Genomic DNA, 25454 nt, shown 5'->3' with positions numbered 1-25454 from the left:
CTTGCCAGATGGGAGCATATGTGTACAGTTTCTAGCCCTTGTCCTTAATGGATACCATGTGATTGTTTGTGGCCTTTGCCAATATTCTGGTCCAATCATACTTTCCCTACTGAAAACCCTTAGAGCTTCCTTGAACACATGCTCAGATAGATACATGTCATCTTTCTTTGAGCACACTGCCTAGGCCACAAACTTCATCAATTTGGCATGTTCCTTGATTGTTGTGTAGGAACACTCTGAGCACCTTGCTTTCTCTGGTCACATCCTCCTTTGTCTCTCCTAGGCATTGGGACAACATTTTAGGTGTTCAAAATTTTCGTATTACTTCCACCGTCAGGCCCAAGTGATGGCTTAAGGACTCCTTATTGGTTTTTCACAATTTATCGTTTGCTATAGGTCTTTGTCATAGTTTTGCACTACCTCTTTAGCTATAATATCATTCACTTATTGCTGCATGATACAATACAAACCCATTAGCCTTGCTGCTTCAAACTCTGCTTGCTCTTCTACCTCAAGCTCGACTATCTTGATGCATGTGGCTTTAGGGCTTCTTGATGAAGATGCCACGGTGCAGCTTTGTAAAATCAAACTTGTAGCAAACACCGAGGAAGAGTATTGCAAGGAGTGTAGAGAAGACAATGTGTGCTATGAATGTAGAGAAGGACAATGTTTAGAAATGCTAGGACGGTTATACTCCCTTTGTTGGTCACTTTGGTTAGCATATTTTCCCTTTGCCATCGATGCTCGTGTCAAGAATCATGTTGCTGTCAATAAAATCATTAGTGTGATGATGCATGAGTAGTGGTTCTTAACTTCTAGCCTCCTTCCTTTTAATTCCCCATCTCTCTTTATTCCAACCATTTGTAGGCTTGCCACATCAACATTCCCGTGTGAACCTTTTGTTTCTTGGTTGGTCTTTTTTTGCCGATGCTAAGCCCCGGTCATTACACCCTCTCTTAGCATGTCCATGTGTGGCCTTCCCTGGTCTACTTCTCATGGGGCTTGCCTTAGCCCTTGGTCTTCTTGTAAGTTCTGGTCTAGATTATCATGGTCTTATGCTTCAGTCACTTCTTGATTGTGGGGTCTGGTGTAATACTTTCCAAGTTTTGCCACATTTACTCATTCAGGAAGTTCCAGTCCGTGAAGACCCCTAAGCCTGGTTGAACCATTCTCATGCAGTCTAAACAACCCATAGGGTCTAGCCCAGCTCATGGTAAGATTTTTCTTTTTTTCATTCTTTTTCCCATGGAACCATATCACCATGTCACCTTCTTTGAACCTTATCCTCTTTATTTTTTTTATCATGGCAAACTTTCATTTGTTTTTAGGCTACCTCTTGTTCCCATAGAGCCCTTTGGCACTGTTCGTGTAGGTTCTCTAGCTCTAGCAGCTTTCTCTGAAGATTTGCTTCTAGATTGAGTTGATGTACATAGTGTTGGGATGGTGAACTCAAATGGCTCAATGAGATCTTGACCAAATTCCACGTAAAAGGGTGTCTGCTTGGTGGTGACTTTGAATGCCATCATGTATGCTCATAATGCTGTGTAAATGCATATCCTAGGATCCCGTGTCATTTGCGCCATTTTGGTAAGTATGACCTTTCAGTGTTTTGTTGGTGCTTTTTCCTTGACCATTGCATTTTGGGCAATAGGTATCGCTTTTCAATGTTTGATGCGGAACACCTCTGATAATGCCTCTACAATTGCATTCAAAAAATGGGTACCCTAGTCGCTAACTAACTTGAGCGAGCAACCATACCTAGAAATAATGTATGTAAGATGATCCAGATGGGATGGCAGGTCAAGTTGTCCGAAATGCCAAGTCAGTGTCCTAAAATGTAGTGTTCAGTGTGCTCTAGAAGCCGGTCCAGACGGCTCGTCAAATGGAGCTCGGATGTGCAAGATATGGCCAGTTGAAGTGGGATGTGTTTGCAGATCCTCGCCGGATTGGGCGGGCACAGGTGGTTGGTCAAGGCGGGTGTGATATCATACACGGGAAGTGCTCGAGTTGTGGAGCATGCCGGTCTTTTCGGTTCGCCATTCGGAGCTCAAATGGGCAAGTTATGGGCCGACGAACATTTGCTGGGGGGTAGTTTTGGTGTGGTTTGACCGTCTTGGTGGACGTGCCATGTGGAGGTCTCTTATCCTTGCGAGAGTTCTAGAAATTTGCATGCGATATGGGAAGTCGACCGGAGTTTACGGCTCGCTGATCAGAGTTATGGACATCGGGATACGTCCTAGCCAAGCTCGCGGACAACTGAGGAAAAAGGCGGGTCGGGTTTTTCCCAAAGTTATGGGTTGTCGTTCAAAGATAAGAGGCGGCTGAAAGGTGATGGGGTTCTTACGAAAGCGCTTCGACGAGATGAAATTCGGTTTGGCAAGGCCGAGCTGAAACCTGATGAATGTGTGTGTTTTTTGAGCACCGATGGCATGCGAAATGGAGGCTTAGTAATCAAGGTTTTTGATTGTAAGTTCAAAATATAAAAGGTGACCCTTAGGCCAAGATGAGAACTTTGAGGACAAAAAAAAAAACAAAAGAAAGCTTGGCGCTACTGCCTAAAACAAGATGAGGACTCAGGATGGCCTGTTGAAGGTAAGGGGGGAGGAAAGATTTATGCAAGAGGGAAATGGCATAACCGATCTACCACACTTGGGTGATAGAAAGGTTATACCATTTTCCTCTTGAATAATAGGTCTTGAGTTCAACTCTCCTCGTCGGCTAGATCTCTAAGGTCTCTTGGGATAGTTTCCTACGACGTTAAAATTCTCTTCTTCTTCTTCTTCTTCTCTCTCTCTCTCTCCCCCCCCCCCCTCCCCCACACACACTCACATGCACACACACATATACATGGAACCTGTCTCTACTCTCTTCTTCTCGTTGATAAGTGCCCTTTTAATCTCTCTCTTTCTCTCTCTCTCTCTCTCTCTCTCCACACTCACTCACACACACACGTATACACAAATACATAAGCATATATGCACGTGTTGAAATTGACCTATCTACCATCCCAAAAGCTGATTTACACAAGAAGATGTACTCTTGCTAAATCTAATAGTGGGTTGTCCACAAAATTCCTCTCTTTGTCAACTCTCTCTCTCTCTCTCTCTCTCTCTCTCTCTCTCTCTCTCTCTCCGGTTACATACTTGAGTTGCATCGAGATCTACCCCATGGATGTCCGAGCTTAGTCATAAGCAGGCAAGCCCTCCTCTCTTTATAAAATATACTCAATGTTTGAGTTTTTGTTAATGTCTCTGTCATGTGCATGTACATACATACATGCACTCACTATAATAACCGATAAATTGAGAGAGAAGGGACACAACACAGGTGCCCAATGCCAACAATTTTTCAAGCACTTTCAGAAAGAGTATAGAAGTGTCTCTTTATAGTTATTTTTAAAATTTTGAAAATACACTTGTTTGTTTCCAAAATACACGGATGCCGTTGTGGCAAAGTACTGTAAGTAAAAGTTTGTTAGTATAGTACACCTAATTTGTTCTTGGTAGCCTCTGGGAGAGAACAAATGTGTAATCTTCAGCACCTCAAGGCTCGGCTAAGCTTGAGGTCTTTTTGTAATTTCTTTGAGATTTAAATACATTCACTTACTATTGTGATTTTGGCCAAATTTTTTTATTTGAAAATACACTTTCACAAATTGTTAAGAGATATCAATATTGGTCTTTAAAAAAACCCTTTGAAAAAACAAAGGCAATTTTATCTTTAAAAATTAAGTTCTCATAAAACAATAAAATATCCACAACAATTGTCATTGTTTTGTTATGTGCACTTAAGCTGGAATATTTACTTTATGTAAAGTAGAAAGGCTTTTGACTTTACATTTTCCAAAGTCTTTTTGCTATGTGTACTTAAATGGTTCAGTTACTTTGTGCAAAGTAGAAAGCCTTTGATTTTCAATTCCTAAAAGTCTTTCCATTTGTTGCAATTTTACTATTCACTTTTGCATTTTAAATCTTCCTACTTTTGCATTTTAAATCTTCCTACCTTTGAGTTTTGCATTTAAAATAGAGGTTTTATAAGGTTTTCTCTTGAATGAAGCAGTGAGTGACACATGGAGGGTCTTTCCTTCCTTAAAAAATTTAAACTGCTTCATATATAGTATAGAAATATAGAAGTCATTTTCAAGCATGCAAACAAAGTAAATGTTGCCTTAGTTTAAGCTTTCTATTCACAAGACTTTTGAATCCCTTAGGGACACTTGTCTCTCAAAGAAAGTGATGTAAGGAAACAAAAGGGACAACAAAGATATTTTATAAAGAACCTTGCCATGTGGCGTTTATCTAGCCAAAGAATCCAACGGTCTCAGTTTTGCAACAACTTTGCACACTTAACCCTATAGCCTTCCACATGCCAAAAAGAAGGTTATTATTTGGCCTTATTTTGCCTTGAAAAGAAACAAAGGAAAAAAGGAAGGGGAAATCCTTTGGACGAGTTTCTTCGGCTGGAGTTTTTGGGCTTGGAAAGAAAGGGCAAAAGGAAGGAGTTGAAGGAGGAGGAGAATGGAGAAATGAGAAAGGAGAGACTTCGTGCGCTCGGCAATCGAGGTCGCCATGCATGGTTCATGAAAAGGCTTGGAAGGCCACGAGCTTTGCAGGAGAAAAATCTAGCGAGGGCTACCAAGACGCGGAACTGCGGCCGAAGTGAAGCCAAAGGTGAATTTTCCCGTCGAGACGTGTGCCGACGGATTTGGTTGGTCGAGGGAGGTGTGTGCCCCTCTGTATGAAGCAGCGATGGCCATGGTGTAGCCTTGAGCACAGTTCGTGGAGTTTGTACATGGTTTCTGGTTTGAAGGAGAAGCTGTCATTGTCGATTTTTTGGTGTCGTCTTTCCTCCCTTCCCCCCTTTCTTCTTTGCTCGTTCCCAAGGTGTATGGTGCCGGTGTGTGTGAGCGTTTGCGTCCCCCGGGCCCCCTGTGTGTGTGAGAGAGAAATAGAGAGAGGTGTTGAGTTGTGGAAGAGCTGAAAGCGGGCCAGATCGGTGTGGTAGCTGTCTGAGGATTGTGCAACGCGTGTGTGCATTGGGCGAAGCGCAGGCGAGGCCCTGCTAGTGTGAATCGTCTCTTTTGAAGGTGTTTTCGAGAGGACAAGGGTGTTGTGAATACCCTGAGCTATATAGGGGCCATTGCGTGTGTGTCGGGTGTGTTCCCCATTCCCCCTCTCCATCTTCTGGTGCCCCCACGGAGGAGCGCACTAATGCTCTTATTTGAAGACAAAGCGATGATTTTGGTGATGCCAAAGGTGCGGCCTTTGAAGAGCAGGTGTTGCTAGAGAAGTAATGGCTTGGACGGGATTTCCCATTTTCACTGGGGTCGAAGATGCGGGAACCTGGCTCCAAGACTATGGGTTGTTCGTGCTAGAAAGCGGTTTGTCGAGGGAAGAAGGTGCGGTACAGGTGTTTCCTCTCCTGGTTCGTGGTAAAGCGAGGCTATGGTTCGATGGCCTGCCTAATGAGGAAAAGGTGGATCATGAAGCACTGGAAGCAGCTTTTCGAAGCAAATATGTATCAAATACGCAGTTGGATGAAGTAAAGAGAAGGCTGGACAATTTGAATCAAGGCTTGGAAGCGGATTTTCAAGCGTTCCTATGGGAGGAGTTTGAGGTCCTTTGGGGAAAGCTGATAAAGGTAACTGCTGCTGAGAATGTTGGGTTTTTAAAGTTGAGCAAATTCATGGATTGCATGCATGAGGAAGTGCGTGATAAGGTGGAGGTTGATGACCCGGTGTCATACGAAGAGGTTGTAGCTCTAGCGAGAGGGCGGACCAAAAAGATGTTGAAGAAGCGCGAAGCGAGGGAGGGTTTGCAAGGCACTGTGATGAAAAGACAGTGTGATGCGGTGGTGGTCGAGCCAAGGATGGTACAAAGAGAAGTGCATGTGCAAGAGGAACCAAGGGTTTTGTGGTTGCAGAGAGATAGGGTGGTTCCTATGCCGAGGATGCTAGCTAGAGCGGCTCCAATTGTAGAAGATATGCAGGTGGTTCCCGATCAGGCAAAGGATGTGTTGCCAAGTCGAGGTATGGCGGTAGGAGCTCCATCAGAGGGTGGTAAAGGTCAAAGGGTTCAGTTTGTAGATGAGATCGATTGGTGTAGGCCTCCCTTCTCACAAGCTTGGAGTAGGTGATAAGCTTTCCATTAAAGCTTGAGAAGAGAGAGAGAGAGAGAGAGAGAGAGAGAGAGAGAGAGAGAGAGAGTCTTCTTACTCCACACATAGACTAGTGTGAATGTGTAATGCAATAATTCCTTGAGAAAATCAGCCCCCTCTCTCTCTCTCTCTTGGTCGACCCCTCTTACTATTTGCTCATGCAGACACCCCATTGGACCTCCCCACGCTTAGCCAATAGGATTTCAGGAGCATAAGTGATAGCCTTCTGACATGTGCCCCCCTTTTCCCTTTTGTGAGAGCTTTAGGTAATTAATAAATGGAACTAAACTCTCATTGGACCCCTTTGCCTCCTGGCCAATAGGAATCAGGCAAGTCATTGGGCTGCTGAATGCTCATTGGACCCCTTGGGAGACTGTCCAATAGTCTTCTAGAGAGCTTAATTCTTATTGGTTCTTTTATTAAGTGTTTTAAAATTGATTAAACTAGATTTACTCTAGCCTAATTCTCATTGGTCCACCTCCATGGCCATCCAATAGGATTTGAGTACACCTTGTGGGTATCTGGGCTAGGGAGCTGACATGTGTCCCTCATTCCCTTTGTGTAAAGGTAGCTTGTGTGTGTGTGTGTGTTGAGTTTCTCTCTCATCCCCTACTTCTTGGGCTCGCCCCCTCGTATGTAGGACTTGAGAAGACTTTTTGGGACACACACAAAGCATCCAATTTCCCTAGAGTTTGACCTTTAGACACAGTGAATTTTGGAACCTTAGCATTTTGGAAGTCTTAATGGGCTGAACATTAGGGTCTTTTAAGCCCAGTGTTGCACATTGCTCTTTTGCAGATGGCCCCCCTTTTGGATCCCTATTTTCCCTCCTTTGGATCCCTACTGTGGCCGGTCTGCTAGCTAAACCAATATTCAAGCTTTTTCTCCCCTGGCACTTTATTAAATGATCAGTTTAACATGAGAAAATCATTTTGGAGAATTAGATATTAGTTATTATGGCATTACCTCTCTCTTGAAATCATAGTCGTCCTCGACTATGGGGTAGAGAAGATAAAGCATATTCATTAGTCCTTTTTCCTGGCGGGTAGAGGATCCCTATGTTACCCTACGACATCATTCCATAATGGATGACTAGTCCATTTGGTTCTTGAGAGCCTAAGATGTCGCAAGCATGTCTGCACATTAGTCCTATCAATCTTCCATAGTAGAGTGACAAGCTCTACTTGGTGTTCGGGAGACGTCGTCTCCGCAAACTTGATCTAAGCATGCATACTATTTCATTTTTGTGCACAATAAATAAAAAGAGAGTCTTATAAGACAAAAACTTTGTTCATTTTTAACATTAGTACATTTGCTTACTCTTGGGAAGCATTGTAAGCATTGACAAGGTTTAGGTTAATATCCTTTAATTGTATGCCTTGCATCCATCTAGCATCTTCAAAAGGAAAATTCTTAAACTTAATAAGATATCATCGAATAGTCTTACCGCCTCTTAGTACCTTGTCTTCATGTTAGAGAATGGACCCGCGCTATAGCACCTCTTCTTGGTCCTCCATATCCGGTGGGTCTTCAATAGTTGGTTCTTGAGGTGGCTCTCCTTTGTAAGGCTTTAGTAGGCTCACATGGAAAGCACTGTGTATGAGCCAATGACTGGGCAACTTGAGTTGATAGGCCATCTCATTGATTGGCCTAAGAATCTGGAAGGGACCATAGGACCTTTTTGCTAACTTAGCATAGTACCTTTGGTGTCCCGTAGGATTCTTGCCCGCCTTAATCGAGCCTTGGGAAATTTGAGTAAGACCCAATCATTTTCTTTAAAGGCTTGGGCTCTTTTGTGCTTGTCAGCAGCAACAGCCTTTTGTCTTTGCTGTGAGATAGAGATAGCATCCTTTATTTTTTGGAAAGATTCTTGTAGGTCTGGGCTATACTCATGTAGAGCGAAGATCTTCTCATGTACCTTAAGTAGCAGGGGACTTTTTGATCTTCCCTCAATTACCTCAAAAGGTGCTTTTCCCGTGGAAGTATGTACAATGTTATTGTAGGCATACTCCACTAAGGGTAAGTACTTCTCCCATTGGGATCTTTGATCTACTTCCATTACATAGGCTTTTAGTAGATCAAGGATTGTTAGGTTGGCTATTTCACTTTGGCCATCCGTTTGCAGGTGATAGGCCGAAGAGAAGTTTAGCCTTGTCCCTAAATTCTCAAAGAGACCCTTCCAAAAATTACTGGTCATTCTAGGATCTCTATCCGACACTATGAACATTGGCAAGCCATGGTACTTGAAGATTTGTGATATGAAGAGGGTTGCCATTTGATGGGCTTTGATAGTCTTTTTGACAGGTATAAAATGAGCTTGTTTACTAGACCTGTCCACTATCGTCCATATTCCTGTATTCCCATGGATAGACTTTGGCAATCCAAAGATAAAATCCATGGATATGCTCTCCCATGGTGAATTAGGGATTGGCAAAGATTGAAGCAATCCACAAGGTTGCTTCCCTCTATCAAACTTCATCTTTTGGCATACTACACATTTAGAAACATACTCTTGTATGTTTGCTTTCATGGTAGGCCAATAGAAATATGTTTCAATCCCTTTTAGGGTAGACTGAATCCCTCTATGCCCTGCATAAGGAGGAGCATGAAATTCATACATTACTTTCTCACGTAGTGAGCTAGTAACACATAGTCTATTGCTGTAAGGTCTCTGACCCCGACAAAAAAAAAAAGCACCATTGTACCTTGAAATGATCATAATAGAAAAAGTTACTATTTTTAGCAGTTTTCCGAATTCTGTCAATGCCATGATGTTTAGAATGCTATAAAGCTTCGAAATGTGAATTAAAATAATTTTTGTGAAAATTTTCCAAATATAGTAAGTTTTTGGTCACCCGACCCGTTTAGTTTTGATCGTCTCGAAAATCTGCACCCGTACCCCAATTTGAAATAAATGCATTTTCGGACCCCGGGGGCTGCTATATATATCAGGTACTCAGACCCGTACGTCTTAGTTAGAGCTTAGTATAGCAATTTACGGCATCAAAATCCGACTCGTATGGCCCGTTTTAGCCTAAAACCAATTTTTCACAAAATTGTCCGGGAGGCACCGGGGGCCCGAGGCTGTGTGGGAAATGGTCCCAGCCCACTCCAGACCTGCTTTAGCAGCTAGGGGGCGCCCTCTTGCTTTGTGGGAGTCTTGGGGAAGCTGCCAAGCCTGCAACTCAGTGTGAGAGTCAGTTTACTGAACCAACTGGACACTTGGTGGGTAGGCAACTGGACTTGCCATGCAAGGACTGAGTGCTCATCCAAATGGTCCCAGCCCACTCCAGACTTGCTTTAGCAGCTAGGGGGCGCCCTCTTGCTTTGTGGGAGTCTTGGGGAAGCTGCCAAGCCTGCAACTCAGTGTGAGAGTCAGTTTACTGAGCCAACTGGACACTTGGTGGGTAGGCAACTGGACTTGCCATGCAAGGACTGAGTGCTCATCCAGATGCAATTAGCAGCACAAATCGATTTTCAGCCTGTAGGAGCCTATTTAAAGGCCTACACACACACACACAGACATATATGCTCACACACACACATTGCATACTCACACACCTACACACTGGGAAGGTGCTGTCGGCACACACACAGCTTTTGAAGGAGAAGCAAGGAGGGAGGTGCTGCCGAAATTCCCATCTTGAGGATTCATTGCATCAGAAATTTAAGAGGATTCTCAGCCCTAATCACGGTAATTATGGTTTAATTACTGCTCTTCTTAATCTCATCATTAACCACTCATAATTCTTGTCTACTATGCCTACTTTTAGCTATAATTCTCTATAGCTGCTCTTTAAGTTTTCATAGCTATACTTCATTACATAATTATCATTCATTTAGTTAATTTATTCAGCCATTCATCATCCTTAATCAAGGATTAATGCATGATTAGGAAAGATTCTCTCTCTAGGAGGTATAGTCAATAAATTGTCAGCTAGTAATAGTGTAGATTGTCAGAATTCAATCTTTCACTACTCAATAGAGTTGTAATTAAATTATACTTAATCTTCTCCCACATTTAGATGTGATTAAGGCTGAAAATTAATCCGTCATTAGTCCAATAAGAAGAAGGTTTTTCCATCACACATGCCTGCGGTCACTCTGCACCTTCATATTGCTCTAGGAAAATGAATGAGCTTGCTTACTTCATATCTTTCGTGAATCAATTAGAAAAACTCTGAATTTCTTAATCATCTAAGCCAAGTAATTAACCTTAGAGTCGTTTCCCATAAGGTGGATACAGAATTACCCTTAAAATTGCTAGGGCAAAAAGGGAAAAATCTAACCTCGTGCATAAGGAGGAGTCTTTAATAAATCTAATTTGCCGATTGGTTTGTCATGTTACTCTCGGACCTTAGCTCTTTTTTTTTCAAGTCTATCATTTAAGTAGTGAGAAAAATGGCCCCGGTTAAGAGAACTCGCTTCGGTGGAGCCCACGACCACGAGGCGGGAACAAGCAATGTCAACGGAAAAGGAAAGGCTCCCATGGACGAGCAAATACCGGCCCTCTCACGGGCTATTGACGATGAAATGGAAGAGGTAGGTCCCAACTTCTATTCAAGTTGTTTAATTAACATTGCATACGATTAGTTAGGAATGAACATATCCCCGAACATGTTGGAGAAATCCGACAGAAACCTCGGCATTGAATGCATAGTACATTTAAATATAAAGTAGGAAAGAAATGATTGATGGGTATGCTGTTTGTAAGAGGAAAGAATGTCTGCTAGGGAAAATTTAGCTCGACATGTTCATTTTATTTCCAATGTTGAATCAGTCCTGACCCCCCTACTGATCACAGGGGGTAGAGTTCTTGGTTAAGGGCTCTTGAATCCACGACTGCTGGTTAAGCGGTGGATACCCACGACTGCTGGTTAAGCGGTGGGAACCCACGTCTGCTGGTTAAGCGGTGGGAATGTCCATGTCGTGCTTTCTATGCGGTGGACATACCTAGTTGTATGGGCAGCTAGGCGACAACGGGAGGAGTAAACTCTCCCTGGAGGGGGAATGTTGTACCTCTAGAACATTGGAATTTTAATGAATAAGTTTGAGTAGAATTTTTACTAGAATACTGTCTTGATGCCGCTTTGCAATACTGATTGAAGGGTTGTCTTAACGAACAATGTGATTCGAAATTAATCAAGGAATGTTTATGTTGAAAAATCATTGTGGTAGTAATTAGGTCACACAAGGAAGTGTGAGTGTGGGGGTGGAAAGTGGGGGCTTGGCTCAGGTTGCCAATGCTTATGAGATGGGTGGTCCCGATTGGTCGGAAACTCTCTGTCCCCATAGTGCTTACTCGATATTAGTATTACTCATTGCCCCTAGAGCGGCGAATCCTCGAGAGTACGTGCCTCTAAAACATGGGGAAAAAGGCACTCGGGTTTTCTCTCCTCTTGGAAGGTGGGTCTTAGGATCGCTAGATAGTTAAGTACCCTTCCCCTGCGAGGTGGAGCTAGATCTCGTTGCTAGTAGGCTCGAACTCGACTCACTTTGTGATGAGAGATCGTCCGCTAGTTGAACCCTGAACCATTTTGTTTGCTTCCGCTATAGATCTAGTGGCCACCAGGTTTACCATCAGATCCGTTGTTGATACGACGGGGTGGGGACCTCACAATTGCCATAGAGAATATAATTATCTTGTAAAGTAAATGGTTCCTCTTTCTTCCCTAATGCAAGGGCTGAAATCGCATCTCTAAAATTGAGATCAATAGCATACTCATCTATCATAGAAGATAGGTCATTGTGAGTTGCTATGGAAACCGCATTCACTCTCGGCCGTCTTGAGAGTGCATCGGCTACTTGATTATGCTTGCCAGTGATGTGAGCAATATGAAAATGAAATTGCGAAAGTAAATTTTCCTACCTCATTTGTTTGTCAGAGAGCTTGGTCTATGTCATGAAGTACTTAAAACTTTGGTGATCCGTTTGCAGAATGAAAGGAGTCCCCATTAAATAGTGCTTCCATGAGTCTAAGGCATGTAGAACTGTGAGGATTCCTTTTCATATATGCCTAGAGCTTGCTCAACAAGGTCAAGCCTTCGACTTTCATAGCCTATGGCATGCCCTTCTTGGAGCAAAACAGCTCCAAGGCAATCACCACAAGCATCACGTTGGACCTCAAATGGCTTTGAGAGATCCGGTAGTGTATGCACAGGTTGAGAGATAAGCTTTTCTTTAAGCTTTTCGAAAGCATTGTTCTCCTTAGTAGACCATGTATACCTAACGTTTTTCTTTGTTAGGTCATATAATGGTCCTGCTATTAGTGAGAACTTTTCTATGAAGCATCTATAGTATGCACACATACCTATAAAGCTTCTTAGTTCATGAAGATTCCTTGGTTTAGGCCATCCTTTTATTACCTCTAATTTTGATGGATCCATTTGGATTCCTTCTTGAGAGATAATGTGACCTAAATACTGAATCTCTTGTAAGAAAAATTCACTTTTCTTTCGATTAACATAAAGTTTATTCTCTCTTAGAACTTGAAATATTACTTGGAGGTGTTGCTTATGTTCATCTAATGAATTAGAGTAGATGATGATATCATCAATGAACACTCTAGTAAAGGTTCGGTGAGGCCTGAATCGTTTCTCCATCAAGTGATTGAATGTGGCTGGTGCATTGGTCAAGCCAAAAGGCACGACAATATATTCGTAAAGACCAAACGTAGTGCGAAATGTCGTCTTTACAATGTCTTGATCAACTATCCTTATTTGATGATAGCCACTTTTTAGGTCAATCCTACTGAAGTAGGTGGACCCTTGTAGCTTATCAAATAGGTCTTCTCCCCGTGGAACGGGAAACCTATTCTTGATAGTGATCCTATTTAGTGCTCTATAGTCGACACACATACGATATGTGCCGTCTTTCTTTTGCATTAATAGCATAGGAGAACAAAATGGAGATGAGCTAGGCCTAACCATGCCCTTCTCAACTAACTCATGCACTTGCCGCATAATCTCCTCTTATTGAGCTTGAGAAACTCTATAAGGAGGTTTGTTAGGCGGTGAGCTTCCTGGAAGAAGTTCAATTGCATGGTCATCATTGCCTCGTTTAGGAGGTAGCTCACAAGGGATGTTGTCAATAAAGACATCTTGAAACCCCTTGAGAAAATTGGATAACTCTAATTCCTTGTGAGTGTGTTTATTTTTTTTGTTCAAACATTAGGTTCATTTTGAGAATCTTTAACAAAAATCATCTACACGGAAATAGAGCTCTTTATTGACTTATTGAAAGCTTGTGTATGTACAATGGGTTTGGTGTTACCCATTTGCTTGGCATCTATGTACATATCTTTTTCCCTGAACCAAAAGTAGATTCTTCTTTTAGGGAATTTAACATTGGCAGCCATGCGATCAAACCATGGTGCCCCTAGGATTACATCCTCATGCTTGAGAGGAGAGATAAAGAAGTCCTCTTTGTCCACATAGCTTTGGACATGGAGCCTGAATTTCTCGATTAAGGGAGTGACTGAAGCTTCTTGCCCCTTGAAAGCACCATCTGCGGGTAGGACATCTCCCATCTCATAAGCTTGTATGCCTAGGTTGGTGGCCAACTCTATGGATATGAAATTCTGAGTAGAACCAGGGTCAAAGAGAATAAAAGCATCATGTTCTCTTACTTTTCCAGCATGGCATAGAGGAGATCCTTTGTGGTGAGTTTCCTCCTCTTAAATTTCGACCAAGGTAGCTCTAGGAGGTTCATGGCGGGTGTACTTTTGGGGACAAGCATGGTACGCATGCCCTTGCTCGCCGTACTCGAAACAGCGGTTATCCTTGCGGTAACGCTCAAGCTCTTCAAGAGAGAGTTTATTTTTGCTTTTGTAAACTCCCTTCTCCCTAGCTTTGTTGGAGTTTCCCTTAGGATACTTTTGGACATTGTCCTTCCCCTTAGGCTCATTGGAACCCTTGATTTTCGTGGCTTAGAATTTCTTTAAGCCCCTATTTGGAAATTGATTCGAGAAGCCACGATAGTATGGTGTATAACCGCCAATATGGTCCGTGGCCTTTGGGAGTTGACATACTCCGCCATTTCTTCAGTTAAGCCCGCACAAAATTGTTGCTTTTGCTCTCCAAAATCCAACTTTTTGAAGACAGTGGTTTTGAGTTGTAGGTCCCAAAACTTGTCTACATATTTGTGAATGGATTCATAGGGAGAGAGCTTCAAGCTTCGCCATTCGGTGAGTACTTTGTCTTTGGCATCGGTGGCCAAAAACTGCTTCATGATGGAAGCTCTTAAAGATTTCCATGTTCGTGGAGCTTCACTGTTGGCCCCTAGGCTAGACCACCATTGTCTAGTGGACTTTTGAAAGTGCATAGCTACATGGCGTAGCTTAGAGGACTCTGTGAAGCCCTCATCTCCAAACGCCGCATTGAATTGTTGGATAAAGGCCAAGACTTTGTTCGTAGCACCAAAGGTGCCATCGTAGGTAAGAAAAGAGATGCTCTTCCCTCTCTCTTTAAACTTCTTGAACTTGGATGACCTCTTCCACTCGGCATAGGATTTCCTATGGCCTCTTCTTATTGATGGTTCAAAGGTTGCACCATCACTTTCTTCAGAAGATGAAGAATTTGAGGAAGATGGAGAAGAGAGTGACCTATTTCTCCCCTTTTTCTGGCCTTGATCTTCTTTGTCTTCACCATCACTTCCATAAGAGGAAGAGGATGAAGAAGATGGAGAAGAGGGTGTCCTCTTCTCGCCTTTTTCTTCTCTTGCTTTTTGTCATCCCTCTTTGAATTATGGTGTGGAGAAGTGTGCGATAGTCTTCTTCTTATAGGAGGTGATGGAGAGCATTTAGCCCACCATCTTCATGGAGCCATTTCTGCCGAGGTGGCAAGAGACTCACTTCTTTCTCATTCCTTCGGTGAGGCTCTTGAATTCTCCTTTGGGAAGGAGATGCATCATCAAGAAGCAAATTTTTGATGCCTTCGTATGGATCCTCTTCTTCTTCCTGAATCGGAGAGAGGCCTCTTTGGAAGTCTCGCAAGGAGGCTTCCTAGGTGCTCTCTCATCATGGTGGGGAGCTTGGAGAATCCCATGAGCACGAAGCTGCCATTGCACTTCACTTTGGAGGGATGGATTGGCCATGGCTTGTTGAAGCCTAGAAACAAGATAGTTAACAAGCATCGGGGCATCATTAATAGCTTGCTCATTAGCAAAATCAAAGTTATCAACATTAATTTCACTTTCTTTACTATTGTGAGCCATTCTAACAACTTTTAGGTGTAAACTTTTAGGTGTACTTTGGCACTTCAAGCCCTAGTTGCTACTCCTGTTTACCCCTTTAGAAAAAAGCACTCAAGCTACTATACCTGTGGCTCGAATACCATTAATTGCAAGGAATAGAATAGAGGGTCATTCAACACCAAAACAACACCGGCTCCTGTCAAGCTTCTAATAGCTCAACAGTGGTTAAGCCGTAGGCAAGCCCCATAGGACTCCACTATTAAGACCATAGCTCTCGACGGTGATGCCCCATTAACTGCACAAAGGCAGGCGCAACTGCAAGGCTGAAAAAACCCTATTCTACTTACTCACATCGATTAATAATACCAACCAATTATAGCTAGCTTGAGGACCTCCCTTCTTGAGCAAGAAAAGAGAAACCTTGTGCTCTGATACCAATGTAACATTTAATGGTCTAGTAACTTATGTGTAGCGAAAAATAGCATGAACGTAGTGAGCATTTCATTAGAATAGATTCCTAATGAGAATAACAAGAGTGCTTGGGTGGAGAGAGCAACAAAAAGCATAACACCTAGTTAGACAGCATGAACAATTCTTCAAAAGAGAGAAATTAAGCAATTGACAACAGTTGAGGACCGAATTTGCATGGAGCCGATCCCCCCTCCAAAAGGCTTTGTATAATGGTTTCTCCCATCAAGAGAGATATTTTACAATACAATTCTTTGTGTTCCTTCAATACTAGCTAGTGCGATGAAGATGAAAACTTCAAGCACTAAGCAAAACACGTATCAAACACAACATCAATTCCCTCATGGTCTCAGACCCAAGACCTCCCACACCTTCAAAGATGGTGAGAGTTAGCGGGGTATGAGAGTAGATTGAGAGGAAGAAGGAGTAGTCTTACGAGAAAGATGTACATATCCTCACATAATCACTCATACTAGCATAGCTTAGCTTAGTAATTAGCATGGTAGAGGAGATGAGCATGCATTGAAGCTGGATCTTGGTTGGATTTGCATCACAATGCCAAGAGTTGTTGGTGTAGGCCTCCCTTCTCACAAGCTTGGAGTAGGTGATAAGCTTTCCATTAAAGCTTGAGAAGAGAGAGAGAGACAGTCTTCTTACTCCACACATAGACTAGTGTGAGTGTGTAATGCAATAATGTTTTGAGAAAATCAGCCCCCTCTCTCTCTTGGTCGACCCCTCTTGCTATTTGCTCATGCAGACACCCCATTGGACCTCCCCACGCTTAGCCAATAGGATTTAAGGAGCATAAGTGATAGCCTTTTGACATGTGTCCCCCTTTTCCCTTTTGTGAGAGCTTTAGGTAATTAATAAATGCAACTAAACTCTCATTGGACCCCTTTGCCTCCTGGCCAATAGGAATCAGGCAAGCCATTGGGCTGCTGAATGCTCATTGGACCCCTTGGGAGACTGTCCAATAGTCTTCTAGAGAGCTTAATTCTTATTGGTTCTTTTATTAAGTGTTTTTAAGTTGATTAAGCTAGATTTACTCTAGCCTAATTCTCATTGGTCCACCTCCATGGCCATCCAATAGTATTTGAGTACACCTTGTGGGCATCTAGGCTAGGGAGTTGACATGTGTCCCTCATTCCCTTTGTGTAAAGGTAGCTTGTGTGTGTGTGTGTGTGAGTTTCTCTCTCATCCCTTACTTCTTGGGCTCGTCCCCTCCTATGTAGGACTTGAGCAGACTTTTTGGGACACACACAAAGCATCCAATTTCCCTAGAGCTTGACCTTTGGACACAACCTTTGAATTTTGGAACCTTAGCATTTTGGAAGTCTTAATGGCCTGAACCTTAGGGTCTTTTAAGCCCATTGTTGCACATTGCTCTTTTGCAGATGGCCCCCCTTTTGTATCCCTATTTTCCCTCCTTTGGATCCCTATTGTGGCCGGTCTGCTAGCTTAACCAATATTCTAGCTTTTTCTCCCCTGGCACTTCCCCATAGTAAATAATCAGTTTAACATGAGAAAATCATTTAGGAGAATTAGATATTAGTTATTATGACACGTGGCACCCAGCATTTGAAGGAGGAGGTACTGATTTATTGAAATTGCTTGGTTGAATGGAATCTTCGCGGATTCCATCTAGGAGAAAATGTGGTGAAACTCTTTTTTGAGGTCTACGCTTCCTATGAATGTCCCTCTTGAATAACAAGTCTTGAACTCTCCTCGTGCGATAGATTTTTAAGGTCTCTTGGGATAGTTTCCTACGACGTTAAAAATCCTCTTCTTCTTCTTCTTTCTATATATCTCTATCAATGAGGCAATAGGTGGAAGGTAACACACCTAGGGCTATGGTGGATTGTTGGCGCCCACAACAAGAGCGTGCTAGCTTCGCACCGGATGGCATGGCGCATCTACTCTCATGATCTTTATCTCTTTCTCTCTCGCAATCTCAAGGTCTCTCTCTCCCCCACTTTCTTGTCAGCAAAGGCACACATCCCACAATTGGCAACGCTTATGCCACTCTACGAACTTGAGAAAGGTTGAGCAAAGAGCTATTGTTGTTGCTCTACAAAATGGGGTGAGGCGGGGACGAGTGGCACAAAGAGCACACTAGAGGGGATTGTTTTCAATCATCAAGAGTGAAAGAAATGGACCCCCAAAGCCATTTGTGCCTCACAATCACACGTTGAAGGAAAGAAAGGTAAGCCTTTAAAGTGAGAGAGAGTGAAAGGGATATAGTTCTCAAAAGATGTGCAACATATGATAAATAAGATGTTCAATCGATTAGGAGATTAAATTTTTAATGATATGGAGCCCATGCTCTTAAATGAAGGAACTATTTTACAAACTAAAATAACAAAAAAAGGTGGAAGAGGACGAAAAAGATTGTGTGTCACCAAATTTTTAATGGTCCTCTTTAAAGAAAGAAGTACACAATTGTCAACACCTTCCACAAAAAACCTTAAAAATAAATAAAAAACTAGAATGCATCGTTAGCCGCATTTGTATTGAAGGCCATAGACATCGTAAGTTGTGCATTGGCATTGTCTTCATTCTTGTCATTTGTGTGGGTATGGCTGTGTCATTTGAAGATTCAACAAGAGGCTTTGTCGAAAGAGAAGCCTTCACCTCACTTGCTGATCTGAAATGTCTCTCATGGGCAGGAGGTCAGACAATATTCATCTCGATGGTGATACACCATTCACATAAATCTTGTAGTATCATTTTTCCATACTTTCGAGAACCTTCTCATGTCTTGTATTCTTGCCACATCCTTTTCCATGCCTACACTGGCATAGATGCCAGACATTAATATATAAGCAGTTGCACAACCGCCTCCCAACCGCCTTTATCGAGCACTCAATCGAAGCAACGTTCTCCTAATGTCACATAGTTATGTGTATTACAAGAGGCCTCCGATAATATCCAAAAAAATGGTATATTTTTCATTAGCTCCTCTGTCTACTTTAAAAGTCCTACTTTACTAAGGAAATCCACCATAGAATTATAGTGACCTAAGATAGGTTCTAAGTTATGGTCCTACCGTATGGACTTGAAATGTCATAATGCCTCCGCAACCTCGCCTACATGACTACAAGCGGAGAACAAACTGGTAAAAGTCGCATCATTTGGCTTGAGCACCGAATCTAGCATGCTCTAAAAATAATCGGAAGCCAATAAAAGTTGCTATGTAGAGCATAACCAAAAAAAATTGCACTCTAGGTAACAACATTTCTTACTAGCAACCGCTGCAATAGCATGTGAGCATCCTCTAGACTCCCGCACTTCGAGGTGGAAGCATAGGTGATTGCAATTAGAGACAAGCCTTTCCTTCACATCTAGCAAAAATAGCCCAGGTTGACCATATCCTACAATCACTCAAAGAGATGATAGCCTAGAGAGGATCCCCATCAAAAAATTCTCATGCTATCGTGACGGCACCATATTTGACATACATATAGATCAAAACACCATCAAGCATGGTATCTTGCTCCGATAGCCCCTAGCTAGCAATCTTATTGTGAATTAAGAAATCATACATGTAAAGGTATTGCGTAAGGCCACAAGCCTTCGAGGTGGAATCATAGGTGATTCCAATTAGAGAGAGGCGTTCCCTTCACATCTTGTAAAATCAGCTCACAGCTAGGCTTGCCACAACCATGTTGAGTATATATTGTAATCACTCTGGTCTAAAAAGCATAACCCATTGCCTTTAACCCCTCATCACACCCCGCTTCTCTATGGCTAACTTGTGTTTTGAATATTGCTTGTTCTCTAGATTTACTAACTAAAAATCGAGAAAACAAATTGTGTTTGAAGATCTCGTATAAGGCCACAAGCTTTCAAGGTGGAAGCGTACATGATTGAAATTAGGGACAAGCCTTTCCTTCGCATCTAGTAAAAATAACCCAAAGCTTTCTTGTCACAAGCAGGTTGGATATATCTTGGAATCAATCCAGTTAGAAAAGAAAAACCCATTCCTTTTAACTCCTCATCATGCTTTGCTTGTCTATGCTTGACTTGTGTTCCAAATATTGCTTGTTGCCTAGATTTTGTTAGTGAAAAACTGAGAAAATGAATTGTGTTTGAAGATCTCATATAAGGCCACAAGCCTTTGCGGTGGAAGCGTAGATGAGTGCAATTAAAGAGAGAAAATTTTCATCAAAGGGTGTTACAATTTTTTAGACAAAATAGAGAGCAAGAGAGAGGGAGAGAGATTTTTCATCAAAGCATGTTATATTTTTTTACTTGAAAGTGTGTTTGGGATACCGATCGTCGTGGTTTAGAGGTGCACCTCATAAAAATCGGATACTAATCGCAGTGCTTCAGAGGGGTACCTCGCAGAAAACCACAAGGAGGGTTAGAGTCTTATCAAGCTCAATGTTTTTGATCATACAAGATGTCAATGTTATTAATTGTTTGTTGTTCCATTTTTATGTTTCAAAGAAAAGAAAACATACAAGTCTCCTTGCATGGGGGAGTTTGCACAGTCCTCCCCAATTTTTATAATACGAGGGAACGTGCCATTCCCACGACAATGTGCAATTTTCAGTGCGTTCATTAATTGCGTTCTCAGTGTCAAGAATAAAAAACTGATACTGCTTACTCACCGCACGATTGAATGTCTATCATCGATGCACTTCCTTACATCAACAATGTTAGACATCTTCTGCACTTAACCTCCTACAAGAGATGACATGTTAGGGAGGATGTCCTTCAATAAGTTTTTGTGCTATTGTAAGGACACTAGATTTGGTATACATATTGATCAAACTATCGCCAAGCATGACATAGTACTCCCAACAACCCCTGACTAGCAATCACATCGTGAATTCTAATACCCATGTGAAAGTCTTCCATAAGGCCACAAGCCTTCAAGGTGTAAGCATAGGTGAATGTATTTGGAGAAAGAGGTTCCGTAAAAACAATCAAGAGATTTCTTGCGACAAGCATATTAGCACCCAATACGTTGCAGGTGATGACATTCAAGAGAGAATGCCAATCAAGAACTTTTAGTCTTTTTATGCTTTCGTGACAATACTACACATATCAACCAAGCATGGCCAAGTATGACATCCTTCACCAACAGCGCCGTACCAGGTATCTTCTCATTGATTTTGTCACCCATGTCAATGGCTTGCATAAGGCCATTGGCCTTCAAGATGCAAGCATAGATAATGCATTTGGAGAAAAGCCTTCTGTTTGCATCTGCTTCCTGAGCTACCCTAGCACAATGAAGTTGGGCATATCCAACAATCAATGCATTTGAGGTGATGACATTCTGCAGGGAAAGCCCACCAAGATTTTTTTTTTCTTTCATGAGGGAACCACATTTGACATACTAAGTAGACGAAAGCACAACCAAGTACAATATTTTTTCACCACCAATCCGCTATCAAAAATCTCAATGTGAGAAACCCTCTCTTTGCATTTGTTTAAAGCAACCTAGGGCCATAAGAGCACTCCAAGAGACTTTGTATGGCGAGCATCGCTCACTTCGCCTCTTGTAAAAGAAGACTTTTTTTTTTTTGCCATATCCATGTTGCACATATCTTGCAATCTATCAGCCCCTGCCTAGCAATCACACCATGAATTTTGATACCCATGTGCCAAGCACATCTTTTTTCAATAAACTTTGACTGACAATATAATTGTGAATTTTTGTGCCCATATCAACATCTTTCTTAGAGGCACATGCCTTCAAGATGCGTGCATAGGTGATCGCATCTGGAGAGAGGACCTCGCTTCACATCTACTGTGGGACAAACCCTGCAATCAATGCATTTCAAGAGGCCATGCTTTGAGATAGGAAATTGAAAAAGGCCTAGAGCTTTCTGGCCCTGCTCTTGTTTTGCGTATCCTGCGAGCAGTGCATTCCAAGAGACGCCATTTCAAGTGATCCTTACCCAAGGACATAGAGAGAGATTGCTTTGCATTTGCTAAAAATAGCCTACAGCTTTGTGGCCCTGCTCTTATTGTGCACATCCCACAATTGGTGCATCCAAGGGACAACATTCCGGACATGAAGCTCCGTAAGCACTTCTTGTGCTTTCTCAAGCGTACTGCATCTGGCATATATATTGACCAAGGTAGTGCTCACCGAGTGGAGAGATGGCCTTGATTTGCATCTTTTTTAAATAGCCCATGACTTTTGTCCATCTTTGCATCTTCCGAATTGCGAAGTGCCTTCAAGATGCAAGCCTAGGTGATTGCATCTAGAGAGATGTGCTCGTTTCATGTAGAGAGTTGCGCTCGCTTTGCATCACCTCAAAATATTCTAGAGCTTGCTTGTTTCTCTGATGTTCGGCACATCCCGCAATCAATGCATTCCAAGAGGCGAGATTCCGGACAAAAAGCTCCTCAAGCACTTTTTGTGCTTTCTCAAGCGCATCACATTTGGCATATATATCGACCACGGCATTGCCAAGTACGACATATTTTTTCTTTTCAGCTGCCTCTGACTAACAATGTAATCATGAATTTTTGTGCCCATATCAACATCTTGCGTAGAGCCAGATGCCTTCAAGATGCATACGTAGGTGGTAGCATCTGGAGAAGGCTTTCAAAGTGTTTGCAGGTCTTTGCTTTGAATCTTGTGAAAGGAACCCAAAGCTTCCTTGCCACAACCATGCTAAGCATATCCTGCAATCAACACCACATTCAGCATACATATGGAGAATACATACTTTTATCCATGTCAATGTCTTTTAAAAGGGTATATTCAACCCCTGTTGCAATATCACTACCAGAATTGAGCACCGTCCTTGATACATTCAATGACTTCGTGTATGAGGAAATGATATCGCCAACGTTGATGCCAACATAGTTATCATTGAGATGCCAACATAGCTGTCTTGGCCAATATATATGCCAACTATTGTGTGCCCAGCAAGGGTTGGCTCTGTTCTAGAGAGAGAGCTCCTTTATGCTTTCTCTCACCCCGGGGAAGGCTCGTACCAAGTATCTTCTCATTGATTTTGTCACCCATGTCAATGGCTTGCATAAGACCATTGGCCTTCAAGATGCAAGCATAGATAATGCATTTGGAGAAAAGCCTTCCGTTTGCATCTGCTTCTTGAGCTACCCTAGCACAATGAAGTTGGGCATATCCAGCAATCAATGTGTTTGAGGTGATGACATTCTGCAAGGAAATCCCATCAAGATGTTTTCTTTCTTTCATGAGGGAACCACATTTGACATAGAAGTAGACCAAAGCATAGCCAAGCACAATATTTTTTCACCACCAATCCGCTATAAACAATCTCAATGTGAGAAACCCTCTCTTTGCATTTGTTTAAAGCAACCTAGGGCCATAAGAGCACGCCAAGAGGCTTTGTATGGCAAGCATCCCTCACTTCTCCTCTCTTAAAAGAAGACCATGTTTTTTTTGCCATATCCATGTTTCACATATCTTGAAATCAACAGCCCTTGCCTAGTAATCACACCATGAATTTTGATACCCATGTGCCAAGCACATCTTTCCTCAATAAACTTTGACTGACAGTATAATTGTGATTTTTTGTGCCCATATCAACACTTTTTTGCCATATCAACCTTCCATGGAGAGCTTCCCACATGCACAGAAAACACTTATTCTTGCAATCCGGACTATGTCCCCACGCCGTGAGATTTGTCAATCAAAAACACTGGAGAGGCTCAAACCATACATATATCTTGCCGAGCTCTTTAAGTGATGCAGCGCCGCATGGCAGAAGTCTCATTGTGGGTTGTCGGCAAGGAACTTTGATGTATGTTTTTGTCCAACCAAAGAAACCTACCTTCCAGGATAGGGCTTTGTCCCAGAGCGGGGTGGCATGCCGCGGAATAGGTTTGTGAACCCAAAAAAGCTCAACTTCCCATCACTATGTCTAATCCAATCATGTAGAACTACGTGCGTTGGTACAGACGAAGGAATGCCAAGCTCCTGCCCAAAAAACATATTGAAAATGAATCAGAATCCTTGATTTAGAGTGCTTATAGCGATTGCCTTAATTGTTTAGGAGTCCCACATGACTGCCTGAATCTTTAAAGCTACAACTGAAACTTAGCTCACCCTCCATCTACTTACTAATTTATGCTTGTGTGTGTGGATGTGGTGTGTAAGTGAATTATATAGAATGGCACTCAAGACCTTAACGGCTTCAAAAAATTAAAATTCATCACACATAGTGGAAACTCTAACAATTGCATGCAAGCGAGGCTATATATAGAGTAAAAAATCATTTGACTTCCATTGTCATGAGGCTTTCCATGTCCTACTCCCTTATCCTTCACTTGTCGATTTTAGATGTTTTGAAAGGTTATCTAATTTTCTAAGATCATGTGGACCTAATGGGAATGTCTTAGTATATATGCATGATGAGCTGCAATGATAGCATCTTCTGGATCAATAGCTACTGCAATTTGATTACTTGCCCTTGACGATACACGTGAGTTTTGAGCTTTCCAAAAATCATCTATGTACCTTCACACACAGATACATGGACTTCCATAATATTGTGGTCAAACTTAGGTCGATCAATGAGTTTTACCCGCGCAAGATCCTCAATCACTACCACCTGATTAGCTTCCCTTTCAAAAATCTGATATGCTGTGCAGGCTTGCCTCTCCCAATTTTTGAGAGCCTCTAGCTGGGTAACACTGCAGGCTGCTGCACAAAACTCTTCGAAGTCCATCTTCTTGAATTGCAATGCATCTATCTGTTGAATTAAGTATATATACATATGAGAATGCAACTCCTCTGTGTATCATGACTAACTACACACGTACAAAGGTAGAGCAAATACCGCCACAATCATATCAAACATTTGGGACTCCTTCATTGCCTCTGTGGTATGTTTTGTCAATGCCTGGGTACACATGGCAAGCAAAAAGCTAGTCACCAAACTTGCAAATCGTAGCTGAATTGAAATAACAATAACGCTCTGTCAAAAGTCTGAGGAATACTGATTTGAAATTTTCCAGCAATAATCGACCATTCTTTGAGGGCTCCAAAAGAAGAGACTGGGCCCGAAGATAAAATAAATCATCCTCTAACAAATTTTTTGCAAGTGCCTGCAACAATTATGAAAGATCAAAACACTTGGACCCTCAAGTAAGTATTTAATCACCAGAAAAATGCTTTGAGGAATTAAAGTACATGCATTGGCTTTACATATGACTCTCACACAAAAGTATCCTAGAAAGTAAGAAACAATGTAAGTATTTTGATATGTTATATTGCATATTCTAACGAGGCTTTGATGTTAAGCATCAGGATTCACCCTTAACTTGCCCTATAAGGCAACACATCACAAAAATTTCACAAGATTTCCATTGACCCTCACAAAGAACAGGCGCTTATTAGAGAACAAAGCCATAGGCCCCTGTAGTAACAAAAAGTCATTCAAAAATATATTGAATCATAGTCAGACAAAGAATATAGACTCACCTTTAATGCTGCTCGCCTTAGGGAGGATGATCTGAGGTACAGCTTGACCTGTTGGTAGACAAGAATATCCAGAGGAATACTCTGCTCCCCACGTATCCAAGGACCATTGCAGGTGAGCCGTGACGCAGGCTGAGATTAGATTAAAGAGTAGACAGGGTGGAGGTAGCACCCTCGATTTGCACCTGGATTCTGCCTGGAGCCGCAT

At 42.2% G+C, this 25454-nt stretch overlaps 1 protein-coding gene across 1 annotated transcript; it reads right to left on the bottom strand.

Annotated features, from left to right (window-relative positions):
* Positions 1–20821: 20821 nt before the first annotated feature.
* LOC147442687 (CDPK-related protein kinase-like) lies at positions 20822–25454 on the bottom strand. The gene is made up of 7 exons (XM_086529409.1): positions 25443–25454; positions 25250–25378; positions 24766–24873; positions 24606–24668; positions 24351–24518; positions 23598–23743; positions 20822–21044 (listed from the first exon to the last, which is right to left on the bottom strand). The coding sequence occupies exons 1-7, from the start codon at positions 25452–25454 to the stop codon at positions 20822–20824; spliced, it is 849 nt and encodes a 282-aa protein (XP_086385535.1).

This window comes from Adiantum capillus-veneris, chromosome 14 (genome assembly GCF_014529385.1).
Source record: "Adiantum capillus-veneris isolate H3 chromosome 14, ASM1452938v2, whole genome shotgun sequence".
In the NCBI taxonomy this organism is placed as follows: Eukaryota; Viridiplantae; Streptophyta; class Polypodiopsida; order Polypodiales; family Pteridaceae; genus Adiantum; species Adiantum capillus-veneris.
The sequence above is the reverse complement of the archived record's forward strand: the minus strand, read 5'-3'. Positions and strand labels throughout refer to the sequence as shown.

Excerpts from the sequence above, each read along its gene's own strand:
- LOC147442687 (XM_086529409.1), bottom strand. Across the intron at positions 23,744-24,350 it reads TGATTGAGGATCTTGCGCGG|GAGCTTGGCATTCCTTCGTC; the intron begins GTAAAACTCATT and ends TTTTTTGGGCAG. Across the intron at positions 21,045-23,597 it reads ACAAAGCCCTATCCTGGAAG|GGTAGCTCAGGAAGCAGATG; the intron begins GTAGGTTTCTTT and ends TCATTGTGCTAG.